Source organism: Apteryx rowi, unplaced genomic scaffold (genome assembly GCF_003343035.1).
Source record: "Apteryx rowi isolate R43461 unplaced genomic scaffold, aptRow1 scaffold_9, whole genome shotgun sequence".
In the NCBI taxonomy this organism is placed as follows: domain Eukaryota; kingdom Metazoa; phylum Chordata; class Aves; order Apterygiformes; family Apterygidae; genus Apteryx; species Apteryx rowi.
Genome location: NW_020451204.1, coordinates 1379262 through 1399191, shown reverse-complemented (window position 1 = coordinate 1399191; position 19930 = coordinate 1379262). Strand labels below are relative to the sequence as shown.

The 19930-nt window shown below is 43.4% G+C and overlaps 1 protein-coding gene across 15 annotated transcripts in view; it reads left to right on the top strand.

Annotated features, from left to right (window-relative positions):
- Positions 1-19930, top strand: part of EXOC4 (exocyst complex component 4) — a 391280-nt gene that overhangs the window by 100876 nt on the left and 270474 nt on the right. For 14 of the 15 annotated variants that reach the window (XR_003257735.1, XR_003257736.1, XM_026091145.1 and 11 more), the window contains exons 8-9: positions 634-779; positions 5167-5255. Coding sequence is in view for 13 of the 15 variants with exons in the window: in XM_026091145.1 (XP_025946930.1) it covers positions 634-779; positions 5167-5255 (235 nt within the window). In the remaining 2 variants the exon portion in view is untranslated. Of the gene's footprint in view, positions 1-633; positions 780-5166; positions 5256-14559; positions 14707-19930 lie in introns of those variants that run through there. The other variant, XM_026091159.1, reaches the window with a different exon arrangement.

Below are 19930 nucleotides of genomic sequence, written 5' to 3'. Positions count from 1 at the left end.
GATTTGGCTAGCTCATTATTAGAGTTGAACACAATACTAATAGCCTCCAAACAGGTGGGGTTTTTCTCAGAAAAACTGGTGAATTTCTAAATGCGTTAACAAAAGTTGTTTTTTAAGGGTTTTCTGTACATCTTGAGAAACAATGAAATTAAGTGAATGACTTGAAATCTGTTTCTGCACTGCAAAGTTGTTTAAAAAGCATCCGTTATACCAACTCAGCTTGGAAATATTGGTAACCTTTGAATTTCTAAGACCTGTAGTATGTAATCTATAGTCTGTAAAGGCCAGCCAGCTACCCACTGTCTTACTGTTGCTGTTGAGGGTAGGATGGAACCAGCTTTGGGAGGAGTGAGGACTCCTTGCAAGATGCGGTCAGTGCCAGCAGTGTTTTGGGGCAGACTGAATTGGTCAAGTAATGTGAGAAGTATTTTTACCACGTTYGTGACACATAGGCCACGAGGATCTCATTTCTGAAAATGAAGCTTGGGTTTCCATGTTAATTACAAACCTTGGGGATTTTTATTAGTTTTCCAGTCTTCGGCCCTATAGAGTACTTAAAGATCCTTGATGTTTGCATTACGTTACAACGCTGTTTWGTTTCAAATGTTGTCTTCCTCTTCCTTCTGTTTGCAGATGCTGCTGACAGAATATCTGGATATGAAGAACACGCGCACCGCCTCGGAGCCGTCAACCCAGCTCAGCTACGCCAGCTCCGGGAGAGAATTTGCAGCCTTCTTTGCAAAGAAGAAACCTCAAAGGCCTAAAAACCCTTTGTTCAAGTAAGTGCTGGGATGGTGTTAAAACCATAGTTAAGCTGTCTCTGGAACCTGGAGTATTGCACAATGCTGGCTGCTGATAGCAGTTTCACAGTGTGGGCATGGTGTAAGCTTTCAGACGGAGATGTAATGCCCAAAGCTGAAGCCTCGGTAAGATCCCTGTTAAGGATTCATCCTTGTTCTTTAGCGTGTAGTGCTCTCGGTGGCTCCTCRCAGGGCTGGGATCCCCTTATACTAGCTCTTGTAATGCGTGCTGTGATACATTATGCCTATCTTTGTCCAAGTTAAAATCAAGACCTGTTAAAGAGAATGATAAAGAGGACTGGACAAAGAGAATTAAGATAACTGTATAATCGCCGGATAGACTAAGCTGTTAATCCTGTCACTAGTGCCTTTAATTTGGACCGCTAATGGAGTTCAAAGTGGAAGGAATTAAGTGGTTGGGAGGAGACTGTAAGGGACAGGATGAGAGGCTAGGTGGGCAAGGGAGAGATTTGGGGGAGCTAATCCGACGTGCAAGAATGAGAAGTGAGGAGGCATCATTGGTGAGCAGCGCTGTTAGGAGAGGAGAGATGGCCTTGTTATCTGGGCACTACACTTAGATTCAGGGAAGCTGTGCTAATTTTCATCTCTTCCATTGATTCCCTGTGCTGGTGATTCTCTTTGGCCTCTTAAGGGTTTTGGGGAATACCTACATGTGCTATTTTGGCAGCCGGTCCCCCAAGCTGAAAGATCACAGCTTCCTCAGATCTGCCAGCAGAACTGCATGTGTGACTGCTCCTTAATTCAGTCTGGCCAAAACAATCTTTTTAATGATTTTTTTTCAGTCAGATTGGTCAGGGAACAAGCACATTTGCAGTTATAAGAGGAGATTTGAGGGAAGAACGGCAAGTGGAGCAGCAGTGGGAAGGTAGGAAGTGCCAAGGAGCTTGGGACAGTAACCTTTCAACTGTGCTCGGCTGCAGCTGGACCAGCGTCTCTGATGGGTCCTCAGCACCACACCACTCCAAGCTGCTGCAAACCTGGACTCTCTTTCACTACACATTTGTGCTGTGCGTAGCCGTAGGAGGCTTTGCTCTCAGTTGTGGAGAGAGTCTAAGTTTAAAAAAAAAATAGTGAATGTTTGCTGGAGGGGGTGACTGGAAGGCTATGGAAGTGAGGGTCTGTGTTTCACCGTTTATTTTGCTGGAGATGGGGATCTTTGAAGTCTGGGTGGCCTTTCTAATATGCAACCCCTCATGTGTGATTTGGGACAGATCATTATATGGTAGGAAGAAAATACAGGAGCCTCAGTAATGGGAAGGGCTGGGAGTAACTGGCTATTTTGGGCAAGTGGAAGGGCAGCTTTGCGGTCTGCAACCTCTTTACCGATCACTTGTGGATTTCTCCAGCTAAAACCCATTTCTTAATTATCCAAAACTTGCCAGTGGCTTCCCGATTCTTTGCCCCATTGACGTGGGTATATAGTGGCTGTATTTTCATAGTACCTCCAGGCCCCAATTACAGATTGCACTTCCCTTTCTCGCTCTCACAGGATTAGCTGTCTATATAATCTTCTGTTATTAGAAGGTTAAATGTTATATAGAGGATTCCCGAGGTGTCTCCTGACCCCCAGCCAACCCATGGTTATTCCCCCCAGCCCTTTTTTAACACTCCCATCACTGTATGGGTTGAGAATTACACTCTTTGAATTTGCTCCGACTTGCAGATGTATATTGGAGCAAAACAGAGCTGCTCGCCTTTTGTTATTGTGTCTGGTTTTGGTGTATTTGGGCCATATACGATTGAGGCATAAGGATGTTCTGTTTCACCTACAGCAGTTTAAGCCTTTATATTAGTTTGTCAGCGGAGAGTGAAGGTGGGTATAATTGTTTAAAGTGAAGGTGCCTAACCCCATAGGAAAAAACATGTCTCTTGCCACTCCTGGTCTCGTCACTGAGTCATTGCCAGCACCTCCGTGACAGCAGCACTTATTGGGATCTCTTACTCGGTTATCTGTCTTCTGTCAGCTGTCACGGTATCTATGGAAATCTCTGTTGAAATGGAATTTCTCAGTCCACTGAGGGATGTACATGTTTGATAGAGTGTTATTCTTGTCTCCTCTCCCATCTTCAGTGCTTTTCTCGCCCGGCTGCAAGGCTCTTTTTCTTGCCTTTCCATTAGCTACGTCCGAATCGGAGGCACCATCCACTTGTCATCAGAATATCTGCGTTTAGACACCTCGCTTCAGAGGTCTCTTAGGGCAGGGCTCCACCTTGTGTTTTACTCACAGATTGATTAAAGGTGGTTGTCCTGTGATAACTTGTTGTAAGCAAGTTTTATAAATACAAAGTACTGGTGCTAGTTGTGTGCTTCCGTGGAGGCATCTGATCTAGCAATAGTGGGAAGAATCAGGACTCCTGAATTGCGTCCTGCTGTCCAGAGATCAGTAGCGAGCATCTGGAAGAGACTTTGAATCATTGTTTCCCTATGTTTAAAATGGGTATAATTCTCAAAAAAAAAAAAAGTCACGATGTGCTTAGTTGTTTCATGCTGGCTTTAAAAAAAAAAGGAGGGGGGAAAGGAGGGGACAAAAGGAGTCTCAGATGAGGGTTTTCTTGTGAATTCAGGTAGTTTCTCTAATAAACCTGGCTTTTCTCTCTTCCAAAAGGTAGCCAAGTGTATGTTTAGATTGCCATCTCCCTACAGATCAAATTTGCGAGGCAGAAATCAGGCACAGGTGGGAAAAGGAGTGGATTGTACGAGCAGATGTTGAACACCCAGCACATTAGTCTCAGTCTTGGCCTTAATTATGTGTAATTCCATGTTAAAAAAATAATTTGAAGGTTTTCTTGTTGGAGGAGCAGCACGGGGAAAGGAAGGGATTACATGAGCAGAGGAGTTAAGTGGAAATGGGAACTTGTTACGAGAGCAGATCAAGGAAATGGCGGAGGAGGGGAAGATAGAGGAGTGAAGTGGATGGTTGGGGGAAAGAGAAGAATGGGATGAGATCCAGCAACAAATGCCTGTACAGTGAATCTGAGGAATAATTTGAATCACTGCACCAAAATAAAGTTGGTGGCAGTGGGAGGAGACTGAGGTTTATTGCTGTAGTTTGCCTTGACCTGAAGCGTCTGTTTTTGATGCCTGGAGAAGATCTCTGGGCCATGGTGATAATGTTACATTTAACATCTTGCTATGGGCAAAAGGGAGCACCTCATAAATACGGAGCCAAGAATTTATTGTTAGCTTAATTAAAGTGTTAGCTGTGTGTTGTGTTTTGATAGATTGTTATTAGTCTAGTTGCAATAATGCTAACACTCACAGTCCAAATTAATACAGAAAAGCCTCATTAATAATAATACCCTTAAAAAACAAGAAAGCTTGCTAATGTCTCTACCCTTTTCTCTGGTGTGCTGCTCAGTGTTCCTCTGAGCGGGTGCTAAGGCTGAAACGATTCAGTCCTCAGCAGCAGGGTGGGGGGAAAGGGACTATGGCAAATCATCACCATCCTGAGGTCTTCACCTGGAGGACTGTGATGTCCACAGTGGGGTTTCCTCCTCCGCAGTCGTGGGTCCACCTGGGGCTGGTTTTACCCCTCCTCTCCCCACCGCCGGCTCCCTTCTGCCCAGCCCCAGCTCCAGCGGGAGAGTTGCCCAGCGCCCAGCGCGGGTCACRCMAGGGCTGTTGTTTGCCAGGCAGGGACTGCGCGGGGGCAGCCCTTGGCCCTGCGGGTGCTCCTGGTGCTGAGCTCAGGCCGGGCAGGCAGGAGGTCCTTGTCCACCAGACCCTGGTGACCACAGCGACAACCAGCTCCGGCCATGGCCAGCCTGGAGCAGCTGGAGACCCTGCGGTKTTAGGTCAGCACAAAGCCTTTTACTAGCGATGGTCAAAATCATATTTACTAGGTTACATAGATGGGAAATATTTGTCTCTTCTCAGATTATTGCTTGTGGAGGATTGGAGCCACAGAATAAATAATCAGTATTTTATTGCTCCTTAGTCTCCAGGAGATATTAATTCTTAATCAGTGGCTGCATTTATATGCCAGCTAACAGTTCAGATAGCGTTAGTTTATGGCTTTGGTTTGGATTTTACTGGACTTGGGCCATTTCTGCTAAAGCGACTGTGTGCCTCCAGCTGATGGCACGGAGGAGCGTAGCCAGACCTCATGGGCCGGCGTGTGTTGTTGGCAGTCGCTAGCAGAGCTGCCCTGGTCAGAGGTGGCAGGATGGGGTGCATCAACGATGGAGTTTTATAGGAAAAAAGTGCTTTTGTCTGCCTTCACCRTTTGGCTCTGAAATGGCTCCAGCATACAGGGAAGCGCTGTTTGTTTAGAGCTGACTGGTGCTCACRAGAAAGACACTTCTACGGATGGCTGACTGGAAACTGTTGTTTTTTTTAATTGCAGGTTTGAGTCCTCCTCCCATGCTATTAGCATGAGCGCCTATTTGCGGGAGCAGAGGAGGGAGCTGTACAGCAGAAGCGGAGAACTTCAAGGTGGGGCAATAGATAGTGTGTTAGTTTGGATAATTCTCTTTTGCAGGAGCTGCATATGTTGTCCATGCTGTGTCGAGGTATAAATACCTCTCTGATTTGCCACAGACTGTCTAAATCTCAACAAGTTGTTACCTGTGTTTATTTATTCTTATTATATTGTGAAGCAGCTGGGCTTCTTTTTATTCCCTCTGAACATCCAGCTAATGGTCCAGGTCTTAAAAGATGCTCATAAAACAATGGGTTAAATGAAAGCAAGCTCACCTTAAGCATTGCTTTTGGGTATTTGGAACTGATGTCTGCTTCCTTACCAGCAATTTATTTCTACCCATATATGCTGAATGTGGTACTTCTGCTGGATTGCTTTGGGAACTAAGCTCAGTCATCTCATTTGAAGGCATAAGTTTCTATTCTGTGGATTAAGTGACCACATTTTTGTGCAACACTTAAAGGTGAAGAGTTAGAATGTTTGAAAATGGTGATTTTGAAGAATTGGGCTACTCTTACTGGTATATATTGCTTGTGAGAAGTGCTTTTTGCTGTATTTACACAGAGAAATGTTCTGTCTTCTGATTGCTGCATCATCTCATATTTTATTCCTGGGTGGCCTAATCACAAACGTGTGAGTTTTGGGAGCAAGATCAAGGGAAGATCTTAAGACTTTCATGATAACGTATAGCAGGAATAATTCTTTTCTATATAATCCTGTTATTTCTATATAATCCTTTTGGGCCAATCMTAACAAGGAAAAAAATATGTATTCTTCAAATACTGTAGGGATGAGCAAGGGTAGAACTTCTCTTTGAAATCTTACTCATAATAATTCTGTGCTAGCTTTTAACTGAGGATGTTTTAAATTTTCCAAGTGAATTATTGGATGACTTTATGTCTCTTGCCACCCTTCTTGGTTGTCCTCATCAAGCTTAAACCCACAGCAGTGTTGCAAGAAACAGTGAGAGAGATGCAGTGTTCTTGTGGATGCTTGCTTACCTTAGGGAACTRTACAAAGATGATCTTGGTATCAGTGATCAAGGATATAGTGATACACTCTATGGTAAATGTTTGGATACTTCTGGATGGACTGCGAAGGAAGAATCTAAGATAAAAGCACAGATACTGAAGTGGACAGTTTCCCACGCTATGATCTGAGAGCCTATAGGAATAAAATCGAAGATATGTCTTTTGAATTGTGGTATCACCATTTAAGCACATTGGTAAGTTCTTCACCCGGTGAGAATGAGGTTCTCACCTTCAAAAATCTGTCATGGGTACTTGTGCCCGGTGAGCACCAAAATCGAGTGCATGCGTGTGGCTCTGTGCACCRCCTTAGAGCAGCAGGATAAACGAAGCACCCGCCTGTTAGAGTGAGCCGAGGCATTACGCTCCAAATAGCTGGAGAAGTTGGAAGAATTTGATGGTTTTGGGGAGGGAGAGTTGTATGGTTATGTTTTTTAGAAGTTTTTCAGATTTGATTTTACAATATTTAAGTAATAGCATTTATTGAAAGAAGATGCCCAGATCAGTAGGATGTTGTGTAGTGCAAGGTACTGTGTGGCACAGTCGTTTTCTTATACCAGTGGGCTGCAGGAGTTAGTCGCTTCTCCACAGCCATTAGCTCTGTTCCACAAACCACGTGGGGTAATGGGATCCCAAACCAAGAACTGAGAAGCTCTTGAGGGCATTTAGAAGTTTAGCCTAATGAAGGGGCCACTGGGGGAGCATGTTATACCTGCCTCAAAAAATGCAGGTGTGTTTGGGATTAGTCCCGTTGCCTTCTGTTGCTTGTAGCTGCCTCCACACCTGGATGTGGCCAGTTGTCTTTGTTGCTTTAGAAGGCGCGTGGTGGAAAACGGTGTTAGCTCTCTCCATGTGTATGTCCTCTCCCAGGTACCTTGTGGTTGCCATCTGGGGATTTATTTTTTTGGTGATGCCGTTACCCATACTGTTGCACTGAATCGAGGACATGTTTTTAAATAGCTCTCCTCCTTTTCTGGATTCAGACCTCGTTCCTGATGGGCACAGCCGGATCGCACGAAAGAGCGGCTCCTTATTGAGCCAACACGGATCTTGAGCAAACGTTTGTCGCGAGCGGGAGGTGGTGAGCGCTTTCCGGAGCGGAGGGTGCCAAAGCGAGCCRTGCGGGCTGCCAGCGGCTGAGCTGGCCAGGGACTAGAAGACACAAAGCCTAAGGACTGACAAAGGAGTGAAGGACAAGATGGAGAAATTAGTGTGCGCAGGGACAAGATTATATCGCCCTTTATGGATGAATTGGAAGAGCTTGAACGTGATGCAATAGGTGACAAAAAGTCAATGTAGGGAGTCGATGGGGACAATAGATGAGATGACTTTGCGAAGAAATCTTTGCCGTTTCACCATCAAGAAAAGTTTCCCTTTGAACTTTATGTTAAAAATGTACTACCGTCTCTTTCTATTATAAGCGGCTGCTCCCTTTTAGGTAGCTCATTAATCTTGTTGAATCCCAGGCCACAGCAAGATCTGCATTTTGATTTTTTTCCCCCTTTTAAAGAAAAATGCAATTTAATTGTTCAATCCGTCTACTGGAAGGCAGGCATGTGACACTCGCTCGGCTGTGAGCACAGCGCAGTTGCGCTTCCCGACAGCCTTATCCACAGGGATGATTTTTCAGTGGCAGCAGGGGGAGGGTGGCTTGTTAGGGAATCTTTTCCTGAAAAGATCTTCAAAGAAACATACACGTTTAAAAAAAAAAAACAAMAAAAAAAACCTTCTAAAAGTTTGGTTTGTGCCAACTTTTTGAAAGAAGGATTTAATTTGAATAGCCTTAAATGTCTGAAGATCATAGCGATGCTTTGTCATTAACCTCTTTTGTTTGGACTGAAATAGCGCAGTGCATAAGGCACACATTATCCTTCCATGGGGGAAGGGGCCCTGCTGCAGGTGATTTAGAGATGGAAGGATTAATTCTGGAGTCTTACTTCACTGAAATCGGAGGAGGAAGACCGAGGCCTTGTGTTTTTTTCCTTCAAGCTGGACACACAAGTTGTTTGGCAGTTGTCATTAAAAAGAAAAAAAAAAAAGGAAGTACATAACTGAAATATCTCCTTCTGATCTAACGTAGATGCGTTGCCCCGGGATGTTGTCAGAAGTACAGTGTCAGAGGTGGTTTCTTCTGTACAAAACAAAAAATGATTGCCATTGAAGTTCTCGTTTGTTCTTTTTTCCAGAGTATATCCTAGCTGGGGAATTTACATKTTGCTTCTTAAGAGCCCTCCTGCCATTCGTTGGATATGGCGTTCTTGATATCCTGTCTTAAATAATAGGGTAATATTGTTGAAACTAGTTCATGGCATGAACAGTGCAATGACTGAAGCCTAGTTGACCCTTCACACTTCTCCTGCATTAGCCAYGCTTCTCAGCATGTCTCTGTGACTGCTTTGCCCCCTGGCTTCCTTCTTTCCAGCACCCCTCAGCRCCCGTCTACATCCCCCAAAACCACCAAAACCCACAGCATGTGCTAGATCAAGCTAAGCATGCACTGACCAAGCAGCTCCAGCTTTCCCTTCCACGGAGGTCCAYGTTTAGCATGTGTTTGTCTTCATGGCTGGCTGTTTTCACAAAACAGCCAGTYGGACGGATCAAAGATCAGATAACTCTTATTTTCTTAAGGAACTAGGCTAAAATGTTGTATCTCACTGTAGAGATGGTTGCTTGTCACTGACTGGTGGGACGATTCCCGTGTGTGCTCTGTATTTCATTCCGCTATTGCATTCAATTACCAAAAAATTCTTGGGGATGAAAGAAAAATGTAGTTTCTTGCTGTTTACAGGGGTTGCAAGAGGGACACTAGATGGCAGGAGGATGTCCCTGGGCCAGCACAGTAAAGCAGAAGATATTCTGCAGGTGTCTTGAGTTGGTTTCATTAAATTGGATGTGATAGTACCATGTCTTTCTCTTAATTTTTGCTTGCAACTATTCTGTGCTTCTGTGCTTTTCTGAATTTGTATTCTGGTAATGCTTAAAAGCACCAACCCAGGTTTTGATTTCATTGTCCTGAACGTGGTACGTGCACGATACGTGCGTTGGACATACCTGAAAATGGTTAGTTTTCATATGATCTAGCTGCCTTCACAAACACAGCTGTGTTGCAGAAATGTCTTGTAGCCTATCATCCAGGGAGTTACCTACTTAAATTTTGTGCATCTGTGGCTGGGGAAAAGGGAGGGTGGCGGGAGCTGGATTCTGGAGAGGATGCCAGGCAATTAAGGAGGAAAAAATATCAAAAACAATAAATCCATGCAAGCGAACAACAGGAAACAAAAGCCAGGAAGAAGCCGTATCCGCAGATGTAAAGCTCAGTGGGTGATGGTCTTTATTTCAGAAGGAACCTAACCTGATCTGATCTGCTCTTTCTTCCTAGGCTGTAGGAGCGTGTGTGCAGGATTTGGAGCGCCCGGGGCAGGAGAGCGCGGCGGGCGCCAGCAGACAYGCACCGCGCTGCTGCTTGGTGGCTGATAATTTCCAGCACGCTTTTATTTCATCAGAGGTGCTGCCGGTTAGAAGCTCCTTCATCAGGTGTTGTTTCAGAGTCCTGCGGCCGTAAGGAATTAATGTAGCTCCCTATTGTCCCGGCGGTAACCGCGGCCTCGGTTCAGTTTATCGGCAGCAAGGCTAAAAGATGTTTTTTACACGCCGTGAAAATCTGAAGAGCCTTGAGGGTACTGATCAGCAGGGAAAAGAGCATCCAGCTTCTCCGTTATCTATGCGAGCGCAGAGCCCTCGTGGTTCATATCAAGGTCAGCTTTGCTCGCGTTGTACAGCTGGGCCGTTTTTAAGGATGAAATGTTAAGAGCTCCCGAGCAGCTGCTGCTCCCGCGGATGCTCGTGCAATCCACAGCTGCTCAGCACCTCTTGAAATTTGGGCTCGTTCTTGCTTTCGCCCTGGAAGCTCGGCGCACTTCGCTGTTAATTAAACTTCTCGGTGCCTTCATGAAGGAGGCTTTTATTTTGCTTGTAACTGCGCAAGCGGAGGTACAAAATGGGTCGGCCTAGGAGGGACTGCAGGAGCAGAATAAGTCAGAATTCCAGAGTCATATTTTGGTCTTCTGTTAAATCACATTGATTTAAGTCTGCATACGTTAAAATGAATATGGAAAACGATAGTCTGGCCACACTTGACACAGCCGCGCGTTGCACGAGGCAGCTCTGCAGCCGTGCTAGGTGTTCGCGGTCCCCGCGTGGTGGTGGAAACCAGGGAGGATGCTACTGCGCGATGCCCCTTGAGACATCACTGCTTATGGGTACTTCTGCGCAGCGTCAGAGTGCTGAAAATGTTCTTGCGTTGTCCTCGCGCCTTTGATTTTGGAGAAATCGTGACCTCGCTGATGCTACTATTTGGGCGTCTTGCAGATTTCCTAAGTTCGCGCTCTCACTGTCACTGTAAGGTGGGAAAGTGCTGGTTGTGCAGGGGAGGCAGAAGAAGGCTAAGTGACTTCACTGAGGAGGTATTTAGCAGAGCAAAGACTCCAATTCATGCCCAAACGTAGTTTTCCCCAAATACGGGGCATGTTTTTGAACTGAACTACCATAGAGAAAATTCTGTATTTCTTTATGAAGTTAGTTATCCATTTTCTGTCCAGAACATGCTTGTGATGGCGTATGCGTCTTTCTTTTTAACTTCTTAAAAATTTGGGGTAAATTCCCTTTGCTTCAGTTTTCTTAAGTTTTAGTTTGTCAGAGGCGATTTTAAATTCCGAGGACTCTTGTATAGTTAAACTTTCCTCTTGGGGGATTAGTAGAGCATTATATAAACTTATATATATTATATAAACTCAAATATATTTTAGTTGGCTAGTAGCTCAGGTATGTGTGTTATATATAAGATTTCTTTTTTGCCAGCTATGACACGTAGCATTACTTTTATTATCTATATGTCTCTTAATTGGCCATGTGGTCATCTTCTGAATTGCAATGGATCTTGCTGGAACTTTGGACCTTGGCTGAATAGTTTGGGGAAAAGTTTGGGTTTTGGGGATCGCGTTTGGGTTATATATGTCAGTAAGCTGTTTAACCATTCTTGGTCCAAGGCTGGAAATTCCTTACCGTAAGGTTTTAAGTACTTAACGACATCCAAGAGAAACTCTGCTAATTGAGATTTTGCTGTCGTTGAGAGGCCGCGGTGGCAAATGGTATCTGAGATGACAAGCGCATGGTGTAAGGCCAGGTCCAGTTATTTGTAGGTGCCTTGTTCCATTCGAATTCACCAAAGGGCTGTCGGAGCGAGCCAGCTGCGTTGGCGGATGACGAAAACGAGTCTTGACGTTTCGGATAATGAAAATTCGGTTCAGCACCTCTTAGATACGCGCATGATAATACGTTGTCAGTCAGAGGCGACGAGGAGCGGGGGAAGCAATATAATTCTTGTCTTTTTAAAGGAGACTTTGCGACGAGCGGACAGCGCCCGTTAAAAACGCCCTTTTGGAAGAAACCATCGAAGACGCGGAAGGTTGCCTAGGCGAAGGAGGGCGAAATGATTTGATGTTAGGAGCCTTGGGTCGCGCAGCTGCTTTTGTCTCCCCGTGATGCAAAGGATCACGGCGGCGTCGGAGCTGGGCGGGAGGCGAGCGAGGAGACTCACTGCTTTGTGGTTTGGCGGTATTAATGCAATCATCTAGTTCAGACCGTGTAAGCCCACTTATTATTTCCTCTGCGTGTGTTTTTTCTGGTTTAGCGGATTAGCTGCACTGTCTCTTCAAAGGCTATCCAATCAAGAAGGGGTTATTAAAACCGGGGCGCTTTATGACTGAGAATTAATTAGAGCAGCATTTTCATGCAAAACATCCAATTTTTTGATTAGCAATGGAGCAGGGCCGCAATTAACACTCTAGGAAGCTTAAATTTCCAGCATTTTGATTCTCAGGAAATGAGATTATCAAACCGGGGTCAGGCACTTGACAGCAAAAGGGGGATTACGTGTAAGAAAATAATTTGTTTTTTGATTTTGCCTCCGAGATTGTTATTAAAGCTGCGGTGGATTCGGGGGGAGGCAAAGCGCGGGAGGAGGAGGACGACGATACCTAAGAAAGGGAAGCAGGAGAAACTCTTTGCTTAGTGTCCTCCTTGCTGTGCGAAGAGCTTGCCTCATCCCGGCGGCAGCAAGAGCGTACTTTGCATGTGATTTGCAGCAACAGGTTTTTATTGCATGGTTGTTCTTAGTCCGCCTGTTCAAATAGATGCATTTGGGGGCTATTAAGTATTCAAAATATTTGTATCCTACGGGAGGAGGAAAGTGATGCTCTTAATAGACACACCGCTTCGTCTCTGCTCCTTCAAGCAAGTATGGGGCACGTACATTTTTTTTTTTTCCCAACCATTTTCTGATCTGTTGGTTGTATCTGAAGACTTATATTATGGCTTATTAAAGGCTGACCTTCATCAGACCTCGGGGGCTGTGAAAAGAAGCAGGGCATCTGTGTTGCTCTTGTAGAAAACGCCCTGGGTTTGGGTTTTTTTTTTTATGTCTCCCACTTAATTGTTCTCACTCCTCGGGAAGGCGCACGGTGTTGCAAGTCAGGCTTGGGCTGTGAAATCGGCTCTCTGGCTTTGAAGAGGCCAAGGAAGTACCAGTCGTTTTTGATAGCTGATCAATATTTGCGGCCTGAGCGTTCAGAGGCTGCTGTTTAGCATCCCCCCAAGAGAGGGGGGGATCGGAGCCGGCTGGCTGGCTGGCTTCGCTTTTTAAAATGGCCATACGGTTCTCAGGCCGTTCTTTTTATTGTATTTGTTTCGGTATTTTTGAATGAAATGGTTAATGAAAGAGGGCAGCGTGAAGGTAGTGTCATTGCTTGCGCCACGTAGGACACGAAAAGGCATAGCACAAGCTGCAGCCATGTCTCAGGCTTTCCTGGCAGTGTGCATGGCTATTGCTATGCATAGGAACGCGTAATGCTATTGCTATTGCATCCTTTTCTGCATTATTAAGGAATAAATTATTAAGGAAGCTCGGTCCTAGCTTGCAGCATCRATTTATCTTTACACGTTGGACCGCGTACAAGTCTGGCAGCACACCTCGTTTGCGCTGTGTTCCCTAATGTGCCCTTCCCAATCTTAAACTACGGCACTCTTTGGTATTGGGTTTCGGATCCCCTTTTAGGGCTTCTAAATAAATCCTCAGTCTTGGCTTCAAGCTCCTCTTCCTTTAATCTTTGGCCCCATATACTGCTCTGCTCACCACAGAACCAAATGACTTTTAATACTCCGCTGTGTAGATTGTCAGATATCACATTATCTGCTTTTTTTTTTTTTTTAAAGTATGAGAAACAAAAATACCAGGACATCAAGATCTTGTATCAGTAGATGAGCTTGTCAAAGACTAAAAATTAAAGCTGATGGGATCGGTTATGAGTTCCTTCACCAGCTTTGATTTTCAATCTTCACGACTCTCCCTGCATCAGCTACTASTGTTGAGGTTCAGTCCCCTCTTGACGTGAGGAAGAGCACTGAAAAAAGCTCATTTTATAAAATACTTAAGCAGATGGATGCTTCATTCTTATTAATATTGCTGGGTGGCTGGTCTGGCCAGATATATTTTGGGTCTCGTTAGAAGTCTGACAGATAGACGTTCTGGTTTTCTGGGGTTGCTCTGTCACCATGTCCCTTGTCTGGAAAGCTGGCATTGGTTTTCAAGGTATTTATTTACAACTGCTTGCAGTTTTGGGTTTGGGCTTACTAAAGAATTTGGAGGCTTTGTGGTGAATATACAAAGACGTTGCAGAATTACATTCTGCTATGCAGATAAAAGCAGAAAAGGTAGGAAATGTTTATGTCTGTGTACTRTAATATGCTGTTTTGTATTCTTTTTTTTTTTTCAATAAGTACTAGGCTTTTGGAGGTACTGAGCCATTTCAGTTTAATTCAGTCAGTTATGCAAGTTCCTGATACCTGTTAAAACCAGCCCGTATGTTTTCATATTTCTATTTTGTCTTTAAATCGACTTTATCTGCATTGGTGAGTATCTTCCCTCCTTTTTCCTTGTATCATCCAATGCACAACTTTCTGGGGCGGTGTGTGCCCAGCGGTGACTGTGCTGCATCAGTAAGATGTAGCCCAGGTTGAGATGTATAAATCAAGCTTTCCTTTTCCGAAGGGCGGTGGAARCATTTCATCGGTACACCCGGCAATAAAATAACTACGATACATTCAAACAAGTACTCTTCTCACTGTGATCTGAATTCTCACCGTATGAGAGGTCCCTACTCTCCTAGAATTTGTGCCTTTGCCTGATGTTCAGTAGTAAACTGTTTATTTATACCAGTTTTGTCTTGCTGTTTAGGATCAAGATTCACTCGCTTTGGTCTGAGCAGTTCTGGTTTCTGATCATCCACTCTTCTCTCTTTGAAGAATATTCATTGCTGCACTGATGGAAGCAGGCTGTGACAACCTGAAATAATGAAAAAGCATCCGTAGGTCATTAAGTGGATAGTACTGCTGTTGTCTCTTCTAAAATTTTATTCATCTGAAGCCAAAATCCTATTTTTGAGCTCTGGCTTTCCTTAGGACAGTATTTGCTGCAAAGCCATTTCCTTGACTGGTTTAAGAAGTGTTTTTAGATTGCTTCCTTGKTTTTTTTTGGTTGATAGGATGGCATTCCAGTGTGCTTTTGGTACCGCAGGTTTAGATTCCTGCAGGTATCTCCTGTTATTCTTAACGATAATAGTTTATGCTCATTTGAATCAGAGAGCAGCAATTACTAAAAGCTGTGCAACTCCGCTGTATGCAGAATTAACATGAAGAAATGAAAGAATACRGTATCTGTTGGAAATGCAGATCAGTTAATTATATTTAACTGTTTTGGAATTTGACTTAGTTAATGTTAACCAGTCATCCTGTTCTTTTGGGACCTTTAGTGACCACGTTAGCCAGAATTGCAATATATATCCKTGAAGAGACATTTTGGAAGAGATTTATATATTGAGAGTTCTTTCTAGAATGGTTGCTTTACTTTGAATATCCAGTTCATTCTGAAGTTGTTATGATGGCATTATATATCTCCTTTATTTAAATCTGCCTTGCTAAATAGCATGTTCTAAGGTGCTTTGAGGGGCTTACGTTTTGTGTTGAGATCTTGCTGACAGCTGGATTTTTCAGGAGTTTCAGCATCCTACTGAAGTTTGATCAAATCCATTCTTTATGCAAGTCAGATTCTTGTTTACTTGTCTGCAATTTCAGGAACTTTGTTTTCACCAACTTAATTAGCAAAACAGTAAATACATTGCTGAAACGCTGCTTTTATTTCTCCTATTTGATAGACTTGCTAATTCTAATTAAAAAAAAAAAAAGGCAAACTGAATTGTCTGTGGAGACTGAACTACTACTTGCCTCTTCTGCTAATTTTATACTCCCCAAGCTGAGATGCCTCAAGAAAGTTGTTATCACAGGGGGTTGGGGATTATAACAGATACCTTCAGGGCGAGGGTAGAGGCAATAGCGGTTTCTCTTGCCCAGCCTTGGAGGCAAAGACGTGTTTCGTCTCTGGCCCTGTCATTCTCATGCCTCTAAGCAGCATCTGAAGCCCCTTAAAAATGTGAAGCCATTGTTTTTCAAGTAATATAAAAAATGCACCAGGGACAGCTCTATTAGCATTTAGATTTTCTCCTTTTGCTTTGACTGATGTATATATACATTTTTTACACTGAAGAGTTTTTTATCTTGATAATGTTGAAATGAAACTTTACAGTGACAGAGGAGTGGGCAGCCTTCGAAAGCCCTGCTTTCAAGGAGGGTTAAAGCCATTTAGGTGAGCATGAATTAACATTTCCCTTGTCTCGTAAAGGTCACCCATTAATTGAGATTCACCGCGTTCAGCCCAAAACCTGGGTTCCAGGAGACCTCTCTTCGCAGAGGAGGCACAAATTGGCAGCATAATCTCATCAGAGGCTTAGGTTATATGGTAATAAATCATTCAATTCGAAGCTAAAGAAACTGCCACAGAGCATAAAACACACCAGATGCTTGAAAGACTCGTATGGCTTAGAGTTTGAATAACAGTTGGAGGATCTGTAGATGTCTTGAATTCTCCTTAATAAGGACAAACTGTTGGGGGAAGAAAGTAATTCTTACCTAATTAAAGGATTAAAATATTACATCTTTTGGTTTTATGTTAGCTGCTGTTCGTTCTGTCCAATATATGCGTTTAAGGTGTAGCGTCACAATCCTGTATATCTGTGTATGATATTTCAGAATTTATTGCAAAAAAAATTCGTATATCCATTATACCCTGCCTTTTCTAGAGGGATAAATGTGTGTTGAGAAGGTGATTTCCTTCTGTAGAATTAAGATGTAACGTTAATCAATAAAATACCATGACTTAGAGTTATGAAGACACAGAGGCTAACAGTTTCTGAAGTGCTGTTAGGACTAAGTGCGTAAATTGTTGTTGAAGTTTTTACTTAATGTGTCATGTACAGTATTAGAATATTTTATTATTTGAAAGTACTAGGAATAAGATTATTTTTTTTCCACAAGAGGAGAGCGTCATAGGAGAAGGTTTTGCATCCAGTAATAATGTGAATATACAGATAGGCAAAAGTATTTTTGTGGAGGTTGGAGATGGAGAAAGAGAAGTGCCTTTGAGAAGCACCAGAACTTTTAAGCTTCAAGTCTGTAGGCTTTTAAATCTCAAATTTGTTTTATTTTATTTTATTTTATTTTTTTGGAGCTTGAAAAGAATGAAGGCGTTTGAGGGTGCTTGCATGCATCTCAGCGAAAGGTTTGAGATAACAGGGTGACCGCTTTTTGTACACGTTATAGCACAGACCTGGCACCTGAGAATACATTGTGCTTGTTCTGCTGTTGGTTGACTCAAAATCTGCTCTCTTATCACCTTCCCAATTCCCCCTCCTTCTTTTTTTTTTTCTTTTCATAGCAGCTCAGCAGATCAAGAGCTATATCACCTGTAAGAACCTGGCCAGTGAACCGTTACCCCAACATCATGTTGTTTTTTGATCAGAAGGGATAAATGGCGTGTTTTCTGTCTTCTCTGTTATGACCGTCTTCTTTCAAGTCACTAGACATGAGATTGTAGCAGTGTAACAGAGGAGTATTATTGTTTTTCTTCTGTTACAAGGGCCATCAGGTGAGGAGGTAGTAGAAGGACATGATGTGCATGTTGGATACGCCTTTAAAGCAAGGGGTTTGCTTTGGTTGTTAGTCCAATGTAGCTGCCTCAAACATCTCAGCTGGGGCGCATTAATGAGGAAACAATTGAATGAACGATTCAGTGCTGTGAAAACTGTGCCTTCCTCCGAAACTGTGCCTGCGTCTAGCTATCTCTAGCTGGATACTAAGTCTAATGTGCATGGACTCCATGATAGTGCCTGTTGTGGCCAACCGTACGGGCTTTTTCTCTGGACATGTCCTGGGCAAGGCCACCTTCTTATACAAAGAGTTGGACTACAGAGTCAAAGGCCCCAAAGGTTATTGCTGACCACCTTAAATTTGCTAGTAGCTTTGTCCACCCTTCCTGTGGATTTCTAGGAATCTCCGAGTAATCTGAATTTGCAAGTTATATGGTGAAGCAGAAAGATATTTTGGAAGGGCTCTGGTCTTTCCATTTTATCTGTCACCAAACAAATACACTTTTAGACAAAACGAAAGACATTTCTTTGCCTCACTTTTCCCTGGAGCATTTTGAAGCGTTAGGACAGAATTTTTAGGGAGTCCCAGGACTGCTCTCTCTTGACGTGTCTTTTCTTTTGGTCTGTGGATACTGTCTTTCCCCAGTTCCTTACGCAGCCTCCTCCTAAAAAGGCAAAGACCCCCTTTGGCTTATGACATCTGATCCCTTTTTGTCAAGGGGTTCACAGGTTCATCAAGTGACTGGAGCTGTCATGGCATCCTTGGGTTTTACTTCTCCAGCGATGAGCAGAATTGGATAAATTGGCTCGTCTTGGGAGGGGAGTGTGCGGATGAAGCTTTCTTCCCAAGATTTTATCATTCAAAAGGACACTGAGCAAAGTTCAGTTACTCTTTATCATTATTAATAGCCATGTTTGTATCTCATTTCATAAATAAAAGATGGCAGGGAAGGTAACCAAGCCCCGTGTTCAAAGTGGAGTTGGTGGTTCCTCACATGMATGTGTACCCAGGGGTCTGGAACTGAACTCCGGCTCTGTGTATGGGTTTCCCAGACTGTCATGCTTCCCTGGCCAGGTCTCTTGAGCCATCCAGTCACCATGAATGCTGAGCTGTTGTTGAAACCAGATGTTTCTGGGTGTTTTCTCCATATAAGACTTTTACAGCTGCTTGAGGGAAGTTGTTTCAGGTTTTCTGGAGAAATGCAGCCTGATTCTTTTTCCACTAAATATTGGGTATGGCAAATGCTTTCTGAAGAACTCATTAGTGTTTTCAAATTTCATTGTAATTACTTAATAGTATAATAACAAAGACTTAATGCTCAGTAGCTGGTTTCTTTTGCACAATATCAAAAATATTCCAAGTGATTGGGGGGTTTAGAGTGCATCTGTGCTCCTCTTTGGGAATTTTAATTGYGCAGATCATGTGCCTGTGTTTGACTTAATTATTAGCAGCAGCTATTGGACGGGCTCCCTTGCATGAGCGCTGTATTCATTGCACCTCTATGGCACCTAGAAATGTGTGAACAAATGGAACAAATGGCACTTTCTTTGTGTGTTTAATGAGTATGTGAGTGATTTCAAATGGCTCTTCCCTCGACTGTAGCTATCTATTTCTTTGATAATGGGAGATATGTTGACATTATGTGGAGAAACTTTAATTTCRGTAATAATTGGTTGATAATGCACTCAGTGCTTTTCCCCTCAGCTAGGTAAAACGCCGGTTTGACTTGACCCTAAGTTAAGTAAGTAGCACGTCGCCAGTGTGCGTTTATAAGATAGCAAGAAGCCTGGGGTCAGCTGCCAGTCATGCGAAATAAGAATTAGTGGTTTTTTAGTTACTGCTGAAGTGTGAGAACCTAGTTGGCAAAAAGTTACTTATTTTTAGCTAATGACTGCAGTGTAAACAAGCATACTCTACAGTGTGTAGGAGTTCAGGGGCCGCGCTGTCAGATAGTTCATACGGTGTGCCTACACAGAAGGGAGTCACTACATTTTAAAGAAGTTTTTTCCAATGCAATGTGCAAAAAGCAAGCAAAATCCACTTGGTTTGGAAACATCCCTATTTTTTTCATGCATGTTTAGTTATTTCAGCCCGACAGGACTGTGCAGTTTCTCAGTGACCTTGTGGAACCCTAAAATAGAGATCTACCTGAGCAAAACCATCGTTTTTAAAATCCGTGCTGTGCAAATATTGAACAGAGTTTGCTGAGGAATTCTACAGCTGGAGAAACTAGTGTGAAAGATTGAGTTTAAAAAAAATAGTGCTTAATCTTCTATTCTGAATGTCCCGGCCAAGAAACGAACTGTGCCCTGGTGTCATCCATGTGTCCCTTCGGTGGGTCTGTGGTCCTGTTAACCCAGTAAAGCTGGATCTGGCATCTGGGCAGAGCGCCTCTTCTGAAGGGTCTTCCAGAAAGCTTTCGGTGTGTTAAAATTGTGSTTATCATAGAGCACAGCTTGGGAAATCTAATAAAGAGTCTCTGTACTGAGTTTGTAGTTGTGCCTGAAGCTTGGTTTTGATGCCTGTGTTGTTAAAGTATTTAAAGGCTTTTTGGAGAGTCAGGGCTT